Genomic DNA, 17,304 nt, shown 5'->3' with positions numbered 1-17,304 from the left:
ACAGCCCTTTAGGATGAATTACATTGTTTAAAGTTGTAACTTAACACAGTGCAATAATTTATAGTAATTTATCATATTACGATAATCGATTTTAATTTTAATTACCATATTACGATAATCGATTTTAATTTTAATTACCATATTTTGGTAATCTATAGTGAAAGTTAGAAGGAAATTTGGTAATCTAGGGATATTTAGTACATTTTGTTAATAACTTAACTTATCTAACGCTTAATAGTTTTATAAAGATGATTTTACTGGGCTAGAAAATATAATACTTCTAAAATCACCGAAGACTAATAATGAGAAAGGATGGAAACTTAAAAATCGTTAAATTAAAATTACTAGTAATTAGGATCTGATAGAATTACACAGATCAAGCCTAAGTTACGTAGAGATGTGAAATTACCGTAATTTTTAAAAATGGTAATTTACCGGGTAAATTACCGATTAAAATTTTGAAATTACAAAAATTACCGTAATTTATAATATTTTATGTTTTAACAGGCTTATTATCGCCGTAATTTTGTAATAACCGGTAAATTACCATTCTAAAATTACGGTAAGATATAAATCGGTAATTTACGCAGTATTTGGTAAATTACCGGTAATTTACGGCCGGTAAATTACCAACTCGCATCTCAGCACTAAAAATTAAAGTAAATATTAATCCAAGTAATATTAATAAAAGTAATTGAATTTTCATCTCGTATTTTCCACCTTAATAACACCTTTATGGTTTTTGTTATCTATTGCTTAGTATACATTTTCTTCAACATCAGAGATTCATTTTGTATTTTTTTTTTAATTAATTACACCTAAGGAATGTGTTAATTAGCTTCTTTTTTATATTTTGTGGTTATTGAAATACAATTATTTTCTTAAAAAAAAAATTACACATCAGCTGCCTCGTTAAAAAACCTTTGCATGGTACCGAAACAAATCTTAATTTAAATTTAAAATTAATGAGCAATTAAACACATACCGCATGCACAATTCTGTAATAAAAAAAAATGGAAAAACAAATATTAAATAAACACCAAATCTATGTGACCCATTTGACATATTATTTAAACGACTAGTTCCTTGAAGTTTATTTTTTAATTTTTTACGTATGTTTATATTTTATGCCGTAATTGTTTACACTTTAAACATTTGCTGTAAAAAAAGTCCCTGACTTTCAGGCACCTTTTTTTTGTATTTTATTTTCATGTTTATGTTTATTTGTTTGTTTGTTTGTTTGTTTATGTGCGGAGATATCGCATCTATGTAAAGGCAAGATTATAATAAAATAACAAATTTCGTATCACAATTAACCATCACCACTCTAAATAAAAAAATAATAGGGGTTAAAAATTATATTTACAAAAGAAATTTAAAAAATACTTGTAAGCACCAAAATATTATTATTATTTAATTAAAAATAACCTAAAATAAAACCCTTGATTGATTGATTGGAAATAACGAAGTGTTTTAATTAAGTATGGTAGGGTACTTCAATGGATAACGAGTTAATTTTAATTTGTAAATTTATTTCATTTCAATGTTAAATAAAATAACATTCATTTATTTAGAGTTAATTTTGATTAAATCAATTAACTTGTTATCCATTTATAAAGGGTTTTTGGATACAAAATATTTCACGTGTTTGAATAGATTTGAAATTGTACGCTAAATTTAATGGCCAAGTCTAAAAAGTTGAATTATTTTGAGGTTAAATAATGTTTTTCTAATACGATAAGCACTTTTAATTAAGATTATTATGGCATTGCCAACGGAAATTGTCAAGAAAGAAAATTGGTAGTATAAAGCTGACTAAAGTGGAAAAACATGAATGAAGTTACACTTAGTCAATTTTAAAATTAACGTAACATTATTCCATAAAAGAACGGCCTTTTTTCCAGATATAAAAGGAAAAACATTTAAAAAAATATATACGATCTCTTATTATAAAATAATTAGCATTTAATTAGTCTTAAAAATAATCAAGGACTATTGTGCCATCCGCCATTGCTTTAGTGGCGTCTGCTTAATCGAATCGGTTAAGCGCGTTATCGAGTTGGCTATTCCCTACATTACCCTTACCTCTCTGGCTGTGAGAACTCAACCAATCACGTTCACGTAGGGATTGAGAGGTTCGATTTAGCAGACGCCACTAAACCAATGGCGGATGGCGCAGTAGTCCTTGATTATTTTTAAGACTAATTAAATGCTAATTATATTGTAATAAGAGATAATTTATTTTATTTTTAATATTTAGAAAAAGGCCGTTCTTTTTAAGGATATTATGTTACGTTAGCTTAACTTTTCTTTTAACTGTAGAATTTGCATAGAAAAATGATCAAAGCGCACCAATAACTAAATTTTAAAGTGTTTAATGCAAGCTTTGAAATACGGTGCAGCGGTTTCTGGGAGGGGGCATTCTGTTACAACGGGCAATTTTTAAGATTGGTTGCTTGCAGCAATTACATGACCTTTAAAGTATATAAAAGGGTTAAAATAGGCGAAACAATTTATTTAAAATTTGGGTGCCTGCATGTTAATAACGTTTTAAAATAACTGGATTTCATAGTTGGTAAACTATTAACTAATAAGTAAGCTTCACTGGTATCCAAAAACCCATATATATTAATTATACCTAACAACAGAAAAGGGCTAATTAAGGAAGGTTTAATTGTTATTATAAATACTAAAATACTAAATAGACGATCGAGGGTTTATTTTTCGTTACGAGACATCTAGAATAAAATAACCGTTACAATTAATTTACATTTTTAACACATAAATTAAAAGTTTTGTTTTAAAATTTGATAGAAATTGAGTTGTTTTTAACTGGTTTAGTTAACTTACCCAAAAATAATAATAATAATAAAAATAATAATAATAATAAAAATAATAATAATAATAATAATAATAATTAAAATTAATGGAATGTTTACAGCAATTTCACCATCATTTTCCTTTTTTTTTGATATTAAAAATTATTAAAAACAAAACCTAATTGTAATTTCATCATCAAAAGCAAATACCTTGTTTCCAAAGATTGTCGATCTATTACCATATAATTTAAGTATCAGCCAAAATTTTATCATTTTCTCGTATATATTTATACAAAATGTTAGGATTTTTTGTTTTTTAGTTTAGTTTATTATACATTAGGCGAATTATTTACGGCTACGTACCCTTCGGAATGAGAAAGAGACTCGAGTGATATTATTTGAAATACCTACGGTACATCTCTTTTAACACTTTTACGTTTCAGGTTTTCATTCCGTTCATTGGTTCAAATAATATTTGTTTGTTACTTAGAAACTTAACTATCATTTGTTTTCGCTAAGCTAAGTTTTTAATTAGTTCCCTATATTTTCTTTTTGTTACGCTTAAATTATTAAAACTACTTGGGAAATTAATTAAATTTAAATGAAACTAGGCTAAATTAATTAATTAATTAACGCGATTAATTAATAGCTACGAAAGAAACTCATTTTCAAGTTCGCGAATAGTCGGCGCTCTTTGCGATTGTTGGTTTGGCCGATGCGCTCCTAGTTGCATGACAGCCGTGAGTGGTACGGTGCCATCCTGGGATTGTCCTTCGACGGGTAAATCCAATAAGGTTTTAGCGTCAATCGGGTGAGGCCTAGGCCTCGATCTTTGTCCACCAGGCGAGGGATGATGATAGGCCGTTAACTGACGCGTGGGAGAAGCCACGGGGTTTTTATCGTGATGGTTCATTACAAACCTGACTCGCGAATTCTCATCTCCACTCGGGGTCTCGGGTGACGCTTGAGTGTTGTTACCATTCGAAGTAGTTCCGTTGATGACAACGTGACCGCTATTACGCGTCAGCCATCTTTTCGGCGACGTTCGAGGCCCCTCGGAACTTTTGAATTTAGACACCACCGGAGAATGCGCGTGATGTTGATTGGGCGGGGCCGAGGAGTGGCGGTATCGATAGTCTACGGTCAAGGGTCTATCGGTGGAGGCGTCCAGACTGTTCTGTCGACGAGGCGTACCGGGATGGGAGCCCGAGTGATGTAACGGTGAATTAACTATTGGCGCGTAAACGACTCCTAGTTGCTGCTGCTGCTGCTGTTGGGTTAAAGGAGGGACCGGGGGCGGTTGAGGCGTTGGAGAGGACAAAACTACAGCGCCGGGAGAGTTCAAATGGTCCATCTCGACGTTATCCGAATCTTCTACGTGAAAGGATGGATTGACGTTCGAAGACGAGGCGTTTGAGGTAGAGGAGACATTCGAAGAGGTTCGTCGATGTCCAAACACTATTCTTTGAGGAGTTCTCGGTGCCGGTACTGGTGGGGCGCCGTTAGCGCTTTGCGCCGAGGAGGGGTTATCGTACGCGTGGTAATTTTCTTGAACCGGTATCCTACCTACAAATTCGGGATATATCCTTTCTACGTGAAATACGTCAGGCCTAATATTATCGGGATAAAATCGTTCGATGTAATAAGGCTGTTCGGAGGATGAAAGACCACCGTTAGTGACTGTGGCACCGGCTCCTCGATACTCTTGATAGTAGTATTGCAGAGCGGCGCCGCTACTCGGGTCTTGTTGGTGAGAAGGCGAAGACCGTGAAAAATCCTGATAGACGGTGGTGGTAGAGGCCACTTGATTTTGGTAACTATCTTGTCGGAAATATTCTACGTATCCCGGTGGTGCCCTTTCCCCGATTGGCAGCATGCTAACGACGGGATGAGCCACGCCAGAATTTGAGCTTACGTAACCGTGCTCGCTCTCGCTACTCGCCGTAGAAGATTTTCTTCTCGGACTCTGGATTTGAGAAGAGCCACCGGAACCTATGCTAGGATTATGTTGCGGTGACTCGGCGAACCTCATTGGAGAACCCATTTCGAAGGTTAAACCGGGCCTGTAATGCCTAGTTTGCCCGTGATAAGTATTATGAGGATAACCAGACACCGTAGAAAATTCATAATCGACCATCAAATAAGGTGACCCTGAAATGAAAACCAATCGAAATCTCAATGCACAGAGGCAACTATGAAAAGAAGTATATAATACTTCTCTGAGAGAGAAGTGTACCACCACATAGCGGGGTAAGTGTAACTCGGAGCCTCCGAGATATCTAGGCCCATGCATGTCGATTTTTACGTGGGGAAATATCCAGTTTCATAGAGGAAATATTTTTACCCTTTGTGTGTACGAGGTGGCGCTTTAATGACCGTTGCGACCGGGGTCTTCCATAAATTATCGATGACATTTTAGGGGCCAATTATAAAAATTTTATGAAAGAGAAAGGTTTCACCTTTAAATTAACCTAATTTTTTGGGGGCTATTCACTTTTTATTGAATATATTGGTTAGATTGTATGGACAAAAAGAGTAATTATGAGATTTTAACATCGTTTTTTTAGTAAAACAAAACTTCTTGAAGTTGCTAATATACCATTAGAGGATTTTTTACCCCTTCAAAACCTTTCATTTTTTTAACCTTAACATTTTTATCCTTTACTTCTTTGGCATGATTGTTTAATAAAGGTCTTCGGAAATTTTCAAAAACATTTTTCAACTATCCGCAACCTCGGCTTCACCGCTCTACGTCTATACCTTGCCCTAATATTGTAGCAGTCGACGGGGTCATGAGGCTGAACTTGTTTATTTTACGGTGCTGAAAGCGCCACCAAGCGGGAAAACACGGCGAACTAAATTAGCCGAAAAAATATTCTCGCTTCGCTACATGCATGGGCCTAGATATCTCGGAGGCTCCGGTGTAACTTCATTCTTCCCAACATAATTTAAATTTGGAGTGCACAAGGTTACTAATCCGAATCACATACGCGATAAATAGTTCCCTCACTAATACTCTATTAGCTCTTAACTGTTGCCAAGGCGCATGCGCTTGTGTGTTTTTGTCCCACGTCAAGACAAAAATCAAGGTTTGTGGGTTGATTTAGTGCCAAACAACTATAGAATTCCCCCTAGCACAGTGCGATGCCCATCTGAAGTTTGATGTTGAGCGGGAGAGCAAATTAAAAGGAATTCCTCGCCTGGGAAGAATGACGTTTCATAACTAAAGTACTAAGAGGATACTGGGGCTGCGTTCAGTAACGCTCAACGGAGGCTCTGTTGAATGCGCATTCGCCACTGAACGATTTTCGGAGCTTCCGGTTTGACGTCACGATTGTAAGCGAAGAGGCATCGAAGTCATCGGCTGTAAGAGCCGATTACTTCGTTGAGCAACGCATTTGTGACGTAGCAGCAATGGAGGAAACTTATCTCCCTGAACGATTTCTAGAAGTTAATTAGATGGATAATTTCGGAACTATTTATAAAATCGGTGTAGCAGCGACTGAATGCGAATGAATAGTGTCTGTTAATTATTTTATGAAATTTTTTCGATTATATCTATGAAGCTTAAAAAGTTATTGGGTTTTAAAGCTTAAGCCTTGGCTAAGTTACGGGTCAGAGTTTGCTCTTATTTCGGCTAGCAGGTCCTCGCATATCCATTTCCATGAACTGTAAGCAGACGATACAACGCAAAGTTTGCAAAAAACCGTTCAGCAGCCTAATACGTCACATGACATGACGTTGATCAACGGAGCTCAACGCGTTTGGTCTCCGTTGAGCGTTACTGAACGCACCCAGAGTGTCATCCTTCTTGTATTATCCCCTTCTGCTAGGACTTACTTCCTTTGGATAATGGGGTGACGTATTTTCTTCTGACTAAATATGGTACTCAAAACAATATCTCTAAATAAACAGATGGAAATTCTTTACTCTCCAAATCTTATCCATCAAGAAATAAGTTTCCAATAGGACTTCGAATGTTAACAATGAACTGAAACATAAGTGGCTAGACCAAAAGTGTACGGATTTAAAATCAGAAAGTACACTTCAATAACAATTCCCTGCCTTTGTCTGTAGACGACATGTAAACAGAGTAGCAAACTACCACTCTCCGCTCAACCGCCTACAGGAACTAACCAACAAGGGAAGAGCTTCTTGACGTCATTGGTTTACAGTAAGTAGTACATGATGCTAGGGATCCAAACTTTTATTTTTGGTACTAGAGCTAGTATCCGCTACTTTATGAGCCTATTCACGTCTTGTTACGTGTGCCGGTAAGGTAGTCGACACTATTCTGGGATAAAGGAGGGCTTCTCATATTACAGTGTACTTTAATGTTATTATATCTATATACTTTTGGTTAGAACCACCATCTTTCTCCAACTTCAAATATTATTTAAAAAAGTTATTTAAATCACAACTGACTGTTAAATACTGCAAAATTAGTAAGGCAGAAATTTTGAAAAAAAAAGGGAGGGGGTAGCATAAGCCGTTAGACGAGGCGTTTAAGTGTCTTTGAATAACTATCTAAAGACGTTAGAAGTTAACTAATTTAACTAAAAAAAGACCTATTTTAGGATAAGTTGAAATATATCAAGACGACGTCAATTCCAGCTGTTTAATGATAAACATACTTTGTTTTTATCTTAAGATCAAATTAAACTTTGTTAACTTGGAAAATTTTTCTATTTCTGATTCACTATTTGCGTTTAACATAAGATATATTCCATAAGTATGACACATGGATTAACTAACGCTAGGGATTGTTCGTTCCCCCTAAAAGATAAAACACGCATGTTCCAAACGCCCCCTAGCAGCAGCTACTATCCCAAACAGGAAGTTAAAAGAAAATTGGACCAAATGTCACGTGTTCTTTGACGTCAAAAATTGAAATCCCGCCTAAGATTGGGCGCCGCCATCTTTAAAATCCGCAAAAACGATTTATTTTGCCTAGAGATGGCGCTATATCGACATCCGTTGTTTTGGTCCAATAAATTGGGGGAATGAAGGAATAATTCGGAACATGTAGTTGGCGATAGAAATACATGGGAAACACGGTTAGTGAACAATCTCTAGCGTAATCCATGTATGACACCGCTGATACTTCGTAATGCTAGAGACTTACAGCTCGAACTAGTTCGAGAATTGAAGACCTACACTCGGTTAATTTTGCAGTCCATCTAGTCCTATTTAGTAAGTACTAAGCCTTTGACAGCGCCCCACTCACCAGGCGTCGCTATACCTCGAATCTATAAAGTTTCACCTACGTCACTTCACGAGAACGACGCGAGGATTGCAGAACTACACTGTGTTAATGTTGCAGTTCATCTAGTTCTATTTAGTCTCTACTAAGCCTTTGACAGCGCGCCATTCACCAGGCGTCGCTTTACCCTGAATCTATGAAGTTTCACCTACGTCAGTCATTTCATGAGAACGACGCGAGAACTGTAGAACTACACTCTGTGGTTAATTTTGCAGTCCATCGAGTTCCTATTTAGTCTGCAGTACTAAGCCTTTGTCAGCGCCTCACCAGGCCTCCTTCGCTTTACCCTGAATCTATGACCTACATCATTCACTTCATGACAAGCTCCAGTTTGTAACCAGTGACAAACTTATGTATGAACATATCTTATGAACTTATGGTAAATTTAAGAAGAGCATATTGACTCAAGACACTTCAAAACTATAACATAAAACTTCAGTAGTGAATAAAGTGCAAACGGAGGGAAGATAAACTTACCGAGTTCTCTACTTCCCCAGAGTCGTTTCTCTTCCTCTTCCTCTTCTATCCAGTGATTGGGTGATGGTGAAAGCCTGGGATGAATATTGGTATGCCTGACCAGCCGCACGTCAAAGCCAGCTCCGAAACAGGCCAGCATAGCGGTTAAGTTGTAGAGCACGGCGTCGACGTGCTTTCGCGTTAACGTTGTAAGTATTCTTTTAGGACTAGATCCAGCACATCGTTCCATGAGTCTTCCATTCCTAAATCAAGGAAAATAATGTAAGTGCGTTACGCAACAAAGGCACTGACGTAATTTCCAGGGAGCCCAGGAATAATAGGAATTTGTTTCTGGAATTACAGGATTTTATAGGAAAAAGATGTGTTTTTATAGGAAAAGATAGGAGAAAAAATGTGTTTTTATAGGAAAAGATAAGAGAAAAAATGTGTTTTTATAGGAAAAGATAGGAGAAAAAATGTGTTTTTATAGGAAAATATAAGAAAAAATGTGTTTTTTTAGGAAAATATAGGAGAAAAAATGTGTTTTTATAGGAAAAGATAGGAGAAAAAATGTGTTTTTATAGGAAAATATAAGAAAAAATGTGTTTTTATAGGAAAATATAGGAGAAAAAATGTGTTTTTATAGGAAAATATAAGAGAAAAAATGTGTTTTTATAGGAAAAGATAGGAGAAAAAATGTGTTTTTATAGGAAAATATAAGAAAAAATGTGTTTTTATAGGAAAATATAAGAAAAAATGTGTTTTTATAGGAAAAGACAGGAGAAAAAATGTGTTTTTATAGGAAAATATAGGAGAAAAAATGTGCTTTTATAGGAAAATATAGGAGAAAAAATGTGCTTTTATAGGAAAATATAGGACTAAAAATGCTAATACATAACACTACAGAGAGTCCAGCCAAAAATTTAAACTTCTTATAGAGAAATGGGAATTGTTTCTAGAATTGTAGGATATTATGGGAGCAAATGTGTTTTTATAGGAAAATAAAGGATTAAAAATGCTCATATTATAACTATTTTGGCTTAAACTACGAAGAAAAATCACAAAAAATAACAAAATAGATTTTACTTTGAAAAGAAGAACCTAATTAAAATATAATTTAAAAAATCCTGGGCCAGCAAAGTAATTTCGGTGTCTAGTCAAATGTGATCTCGACAAAGAGTTTTTTTTTTTGATAAATTTGATGATAAACTATACGAAAACTTCGACTAGGTCAAAAATATGGGCTATCATAGGACCTGTCATGAAATTAGAGGATAATATAAGACAGGTTGAAAAATATAGGATTTTATAGGAGTTATAGGACCGCTGGGTTCTATGAGACTTTGAGACTTTTTCAGATAACGTGACTCGTGTAAATAATTAACCAAACCTCTTACCCCTACGAAACTGGCTGAATTCTCACAAGGGGTAAGAGGTTCGATTTAGCAGACGCCACTAAACCAATGGCGGATGGCACAACAGTCCTCGATTACTTTTAAGACCAGAAGTGAGATGAGACCAGAAGTACTGAGCTAACCAAATTCTTCACTCGGCGAAAGTGAATATTCTTGATAACACACCAACGGTTGGCCCTCTAATGGCGGTTTCAGAATCTCCCTCCAAAACGTGAGACGCTCGCGGTGGTAGACGACCAAACTAGATTCAAGCACCCGCGTCCGTGTTGCGCGGCTTTAGGTTGAGGGGAAGGGGGTAGGAAATGTTTTTGGAACTCGACCAATTTTTTTCTCTCTTGTTTTAGCGCGTGGGAAGCGGCATAAAATCCTCAAATTTGTTCACTAGTGCCAGGATCTACTATCAATGCTAGAGCCCTTCACTTCTAGTCTCATCTCACTTCTGTTAAGACTAATTAAATGCTAATTATTTTGTAGTAAGATACCATTTATTTACTATTAATATTAAATTCCTTTTATATTTAGAAAAAGCAGCCATTCTTTTAACGATAATGTTACGTTACCTGAACTTTTTCATCGTAAATTAGTAATATTAAACCACATTTACTTGTTGACAGTAGAAAACACAATTGGACGGTGATTTGAAGTTGGTGGTGAACCTACCTATTTCTTCAAGAACGCAAGTATTGGAGACTCCTCCGACCAAAGGATAAGTATTACGTTGAGATTTCTCAAGATTGGGAGCGCTCTTCGACCACCGCTTCGTATCGTCAATCAGAAGTTTCTGCCTTCCATAAACCCGTTCTTTTTGATGAACTGAACTCGGCCCCCACGTTTTACCTTTAACGCCATCTGTCGGTACTATTACGGGCAAAAATTATTTCACACTATTTCATCGATAACAAAAAATTACATCATAAACCATTTTCCACAGCCAAATAATACCCATAGAGTGTAGCGACTTGCTTAAACTAATTGAAGGTATCTTAATTAAAGGGACTGTAAAGCTGGCATCGGCGGGTGGGTAAAAATTATTTGAAATACGTCAGAGTCACGTGACCGAGGAGAGGCGTGGTTCAAAGAAGCTTAGTTCATTTCATTTCGAAAAATACCACTCCAGGGAATTGGCGCTGCAATCTTGCATGTCCAGTTCCACTCTATGAGGAGTCTTTGTATCTTGGCATCACGTGATGTCTGTGACGTAGTTCAAATCATTTTTACCCACCCGCCGATGCTTTCATTGCAGGGACTGTAAAGTGGGCATCGGCGGGTTTGCCATACGTCATAGGCACCAAGTGACGTCAAGATACAGAGGTTCCAGGCACCAAGTGACGTCAAGATACAGAGGTTCCACGTGGATTGGGAGTTGAAACCTAGTCCTTGTCATAGTTTAGATTGAAATTTACTCTGTTATCTACAATCCCAGCTATTTCTCCGTAGGTCGATGGCGTCGTCTGCTATTTTATCCACGACGCACGACAAGCGCATGCGCGCATAAATTTGCGAAAAGGTATATTCCCTGCACGAAGTGGTAGTTATTAAAATAAGACGAGCTAAGTTTCTTTGAACCACTCCCTCTCATTTGTCACGTGCCTATGACGTATTTCAAATACCTTTTACCCACATGCCGGCTTTACAGTCCCTTTAAATAAAATTCAAAAAATAATAAAGTGATAAACATAAACACCAAATGTTATTTCGATTCCTGGATTTAAAGCAGATCGCGGGTCACGTGGTTTCCCCTACAAGTTTACTTTCCTTACGAACTACAGTTTTGGCTTGGCGAAGGCTAGTGGGCGGGATTTATAAGTAATAAATCCCGCCCACAAATGCCTCCTGCCTTCGCCAAGCCAAAACTGGAGTTCGTAAGGAACGTCCACTTGTAGGGAAACCACGTGACCAGCGATCTGCTTTAACAGCGTGCGCCTTGATACATTTCACAAAAAAACTATTAAACCACGCTGCCAATGTTAATAAACTAAATTTTATCTAACGCCTGTACGCATTTAACATTTAACATTTTTTCTTATCATATCTTTCATGTAAGTAAACATTTGGCTTACAAATAAACGAGATTGCTTATTTTAAGTCTTACTAAAAGTAAAATTATGTTCGTTAAACGAAGTTGGAGAAATGACAAATGGCCATTTGTACCAGTCACTGTAAAAAACTTTCTACTCGATGCAAGGTCATGACCTTATACTACCACGTGGTGTTAAGTTACTTAAAGTTTATTCACCAGGGGTCACCAGCCAATAAAATGTTCTAAGACCCATAAAGAAAATGTTTACTCTGTACATAAATACGACGAAATAAAGACACCCTGTCAACACCCCTTCAACCTATGCCTTCATTTTAGTTCATAAGATATGTTCACCATAAGTTTGACACTGGTAACTTAGAAACTGGAGCTTGTAATTTTGAAGTGATTGAGGTAGGTCATAGATTACGGGTAAAGCGACATACGCCAGGTGAGGCGCTGCTGGCAAAGGCTTAGTACAAACTAAATAGGACTAGATGGAAGTCCTGAAAAATTAACCACCGAGTGTAGGACTTCAATTCTCGCTTGTCGTTCTCGAACTAGTTATCTCGAGCTGTAAGTCTCTAGCATTACTAAGTGTAAGTAGTGTCATGGCGCTGCTGACAAAGGCTTAGCGCAGGCTAAATAGGACCTTGATGGAAGTCCTGCAAAATTAACCACCGAGTGTAGTCTGCTTGTTCTCGAACTAGCTCGAGCTGTAAGTCTCTATCATTACTAAGTATAGGTATGTGTCATACTTATGGAACATATCTTATAAACTTATGATTTCCCCCATAGTAATAAATAAACCAGGGATAGATTTAATTTTAGGAGTAGGAATGGAGAACAGAGTAATGCGGGCGCGCGTCTAAGTCCCAGACCCCCTTCCACGGAACGGGCGGGTCATAGCGACAGAGGTAAAAAGGAATTACGTATTTTGATTTTCGTCGTCCCCGTCAGCAATTCCATCAAAACGTAGTTTAATTGAGCCAATAAGATAATTTAAACTTTTCGTTACGTGTTGGAGGGAGGGGCTCTATACTGGGCTCACTGAAGTAAATACTAACCGTTCTCCATTCCAACTTCTAAAATCAAATCTATCCCTGATTAAATATAAATATAATTAAAAATATAAATTACTGCTGGCATTGCATTTTGTACTTCTAACCAAAGCATTTTTCAATTACACTTAAGATATAAAATAATAAATAAATAATTAAAATAAAAATAAACAATTTTGAGCATAATTATAAAATACTTTAATCAGTTGTAAATAAAAAAGAAACAAAACAATACAATTTCGCGGTTGGTTTTAATTTAAGTTGAAACTTTTAAAAGATTTTTTAACCCTAAAGCGGATATCTATATGCGCAGCCAGCAGTGATACAAATTTGAGATATTCTGAACGATACGTAACTACAAAACTAATAAAAGGTATGTTTCAGTGCAAATAACTAACTATACGCAGAATGTGCAAATTTTAAATTATAGAAGCAACGCTCAAGGCTTGGGTCGTCCGAGTACAAATTGAATGAGTCTAGCAACGTAAGTTTCGCCCTAATAAGCCTATCACGATTAGCAATGTGAAATTACCGTAATTTTTAAAAACGGTAATTTACCGATTAAAATTTTGGAATAACAAAAATTACCGTTCTTTATGGTATTTTATATTTTCACAGGCTTATTACCGCGCTGGTAAATTACCATTTTAAAATTACGGTACGATATAAATCGGTAATTCACGCGGAATTTGGTAAATTACCGGTAATTTACTGACGGTAAGGTGCTTGTCACGGGCGAGGAAAATAACCACTATTTTTGAAAATAATTTGACCTAAACTAGGCCTAATTGTCAAACGCTTCGTCTAGGGTGGAATAAGTTGAGCAATTTTGGAAAACAAGTTCAAATCTAAGGTCATTAAACACAGATGGACTGGAATGATAAGCTAAAACCCCCGTCCTTCAAATGGCATCGCCTGACGTCGCCCCTAGCGGGAAAGTCCCGAAACTTAACTTGACTCATAAGCCTTGGTTTGAGTGGAAAAAGTTTCAATATTGGTCGCGGCGTGGCGCTACAGAGGCGCTGCCCTAAAAGTACCAGCACGCACCACCCGTATCTCCATTCCAGTATGTGTTTAATGGTCTTAGGTTCAAATCTAATTTCGACACGAATTTGCATAACCATCTTTCAATTTCCTCCTAAAACATTTTAATCCTGTTGTAAAACATTTCGCAACTTGATTAACGGTTCCGATTTCAATCTAATTATGCTAAATTTTGCGCAGCTGTAACCAAGTTTCCCTGGACGAAATGCCTTATGTCAATCTATTATAAACCCAAATTGCGATTTTGATTTTACAATCGAATCCCAGTTACACACAATTTTGGACGGTGTAATCTTTGTAGGAGCTAATTCCGGCTCAGAAGTTAAGGCTAAGACCATTAAACACAGATGGGCTGGAATGGAGATACGGGTGGCGCATGGTTCTTTTAGGGCAGCGTCTCTCTAGCGCCACGCCGCGACCAATATTGAAACTTCTTCGACTCAAAGCATAGCCATAACATAAGGCTTATGAGTCGAAAGGTTTCGGGACTCTCCCGCTAGAGGCGCTGCTGACAGGCGAAATACCATTAGAAGAATGAGGGTTTTAGTTTATCATTCCAGTCCATCTGTGTGGTAAATTCCCGATTCCACACACTCCCCCTCAATTTCGACGCCAAAAATCCCTTCACCAACATAACCATATTAGGACACTCCAGAAAAATTCAATGTTTGCAATAGTTTCTTGGTGTTAAAGCTTAAGTGGCGCCCCTAAAATGCTGGTTTATGTTCTACACACTAATTATTTACCTTGCCAAACGCAGGAAGGAACCAATCAAAGGTCGTCAACGAGGGCGGAGCCAATACTAGCCTTTCCTAAGCTTAGTGCGCTAGACAACTCCACCCCTCGAGTATGGGAGCATCTAGTGGCATTTGATTAAACTAAACCACAGCCGAGACTTAATCGCTTTAAGCATAGTGTTACCTCCAATAAGACTACCAAACCCTGAGCGCCAATATTAATACGATGATAAAGCATTCCAAAGTACTTTGGTTAGGCCAGAAATAATTACGAATCATAAGTTTGCGCTTCCAAATATCTTTTACACGTAAGTGTATGACGCCATTTACCGAAAAGGTATTAGTCACCCATTTTAGATATTTACCAGCACCAAACTGAACAACATTCCCATCCTAACCATATGCTAATTTCCAGACAAATTAATTAGAAAATTTATCAAAGGATAATGATTAGGCTAAGACCATTAAACGCAAATGAACTGGAATGGAGATACAGCTTGTGGTTCTTTTGGGGCAGCGCCACGTAGCGACCAATATTGAAACTTTTTCGACTCAAACCATAGCCAATGTCTGGGAAATAAGGATATTTTTTAAACTAGTCCTTGGGACCAGTGACTCCCCCTAGTGTCCGAATTAAATAACTAGTCTACGGAGTCAAAACTGGTCCCCACCATTGTTTCCCTATAGATTTGTAATTAATAAACTGGTCCCCAGGACCAGGACCAGTAACCCCTACTTCTTTAATTAAAAACTAGTCCAAGCAATTATTAAACTGGTTTTGGACTAGAGGAAGTGTGCTATTTCTCATTCTGGCCATACCCATACATAACGCTTATGAGTGGAAAGGTTTCGGGACTCTCCCCGCTTGAACGGGGTTTTAGCTAATCATTCCAGTACATCTGTATTTAATGGTCTTAAGTTTAGGTTTATTTTATGAGCAAAGTAATTTTTATAATTTTTAAGCAATGCGCAATGATATATTTTAGCAATAAGCAATCTACGAACGACTTCCACAATCAGCCAGGCATTTCAATTATGTTATGTTAAATTAAGCAAGCAATTTTTGTACCATTTGTTTTTCATTCTAGGACCCTTTTTTATTAATATACGTTACTATGGGGCGCCGTTTCGGACAAAATTCACATAGAATGGATATCAATAATTTAAGAACGGACATCAATAATTTAAGAGCGGATATCAATAATTTAAGAACGGATATCAATAATTTAAGAACGGACATCAATAATTTAGGAATGGACATCAATAATTTTAGAAAGGACATCAATAATTTAGGAACGGACATCAATAATTTAGGAACGGATATCAATAATTTAGGAACGGACATCAATAATTTAAGAACGGATATCAATAATTTAGGAACTGATATCAATAATTTAGGAACGGACATCAATAATTTAGGAACGGATATCAATAATTTAGGAACGGATATCAATAATTTAGGAACGGACATCAATAATTTAGGAACGGATATCAATAATTTAGGAACGGACATTAATAATTTAGGAACGGACATCAATAATTTAGGAACGGACACCAATAATTTAAAAACGGATATCAATAATTTAGGAACGGATATCAATAATTTAGGAACGGACATCAATAATTTAGAAACGGATATCAATAATTTAGGAACGGACATCAATAATTTAGGAACGGACATCAATAATTTAGGAACGGACATCAATAATTTAGGAACGGACATCAATAATTTAGGAATGGACATCAATAATGGACAAATTTGTGGTTTGTGTTGTTTCTCTTGGCTATATCATCTTACCTAAACTTGGATAAGGACGACTTACCACGTCGGCCTCCCTTTAAATACTAACACCTTCGATAGTCAAGCACAAAACAAAACCAACTACCACTCTAAGTTCACGAAATTAACTTATTATCATTAATCATTCAAATACTAATAATAAATTGTAATCATTAATTTACCATTTACTTATTTACATAAATTTACATAGTACAAAATATTTATATTGACCATACCATGAGTTGTACCATAAAATTGTATGTTGCGTCGAGGGGTTAGCCACTCCGATGGTCGCGCAAAGTAAAAACAAATAAACCGAAAAGTGGAAAACACGGTAGAAATGGAATCGGATGGGGAAAGCTTTACCTTTCAGTGTAGTGTCATACTTTAACGGGTTAAAACTTAAGCAAAGAAAGAGAGGTACACTGGTAAGCGGCGCCGGCCGGTCTGCCGTCGAACAATGCCCAAAGGTGGTCTAATTACAATTTTAACTAACCTATGTTAACATCTACGCATTACAATTTTAACTAATCTATGTTAAAATGTGTGCATTACAGGTTTTATAAAAAAAGTGTAAAGTTATATATCAGTCGCGTTCCTCTCTCTAACACTACAAGTTTCAGTGAAAACAAGTTACTTTCCGAAACATTTTCGGGAATTTTTTTATGGTTTTGTGAAACTTTTGGTCAGTTATTATTATTCGGAAATTTGG

At 36.5% G+C, this 17,304-nt stretch overlaps 1 protein-coding gene across 1 annotated transcript; it reads right to left on the bottom strand.

Moving 5' to 3' along the window:
• Positions 1 to 3,468: 3,468 nt before the first annotated feature.
• LOC149588842 (uncharacterized) lies at positions 3,469 to 10,725 on the bottom strand. Its single transcript, XM_089862117.1, has 3 exons — positions 10,614 to 10,725; positions 8,560 to 8,801; positions 3,469 to 4,970 (listed from the first exon to the last, which is right to left on the bottom strand). The coding sequence occupies exons 2-3, from the start codon at positions 8,786 to 8,788 to the stop codon at positions 3,469 to 3,471; spliced, it is 1,731 nt and encodes a 576-aa protein (XP_089718243.1). The 5' UTR covers positions 8,789 to 8,801; positions 10,614 to 10,725.
• Between the last annotated feature and the right edge of the window lie 6,579 nt (positions 10,726 to 17,304).

The sequence above is a fragment of the Phalangium opilio genome, unplaced genomic scaffold (genome assembly GCF_054372755.1).
Source record: "Phalangium opilio isolate 3A_F unplaced genomic scaffold, DU_Popi_V2 ptg000537l_1, whole genome shotgun sequence".
Taxonomy (NCBI): domain Eukaryota; kingdom Metazoa; phylum Arthropoda; class Arachnida; order Opiliones; family Phalangiidae; genus Phalangium; species Phalangium opilio.
This window is presented reverse-complemented; position numbering and strand designations above follow the sequence as displayed.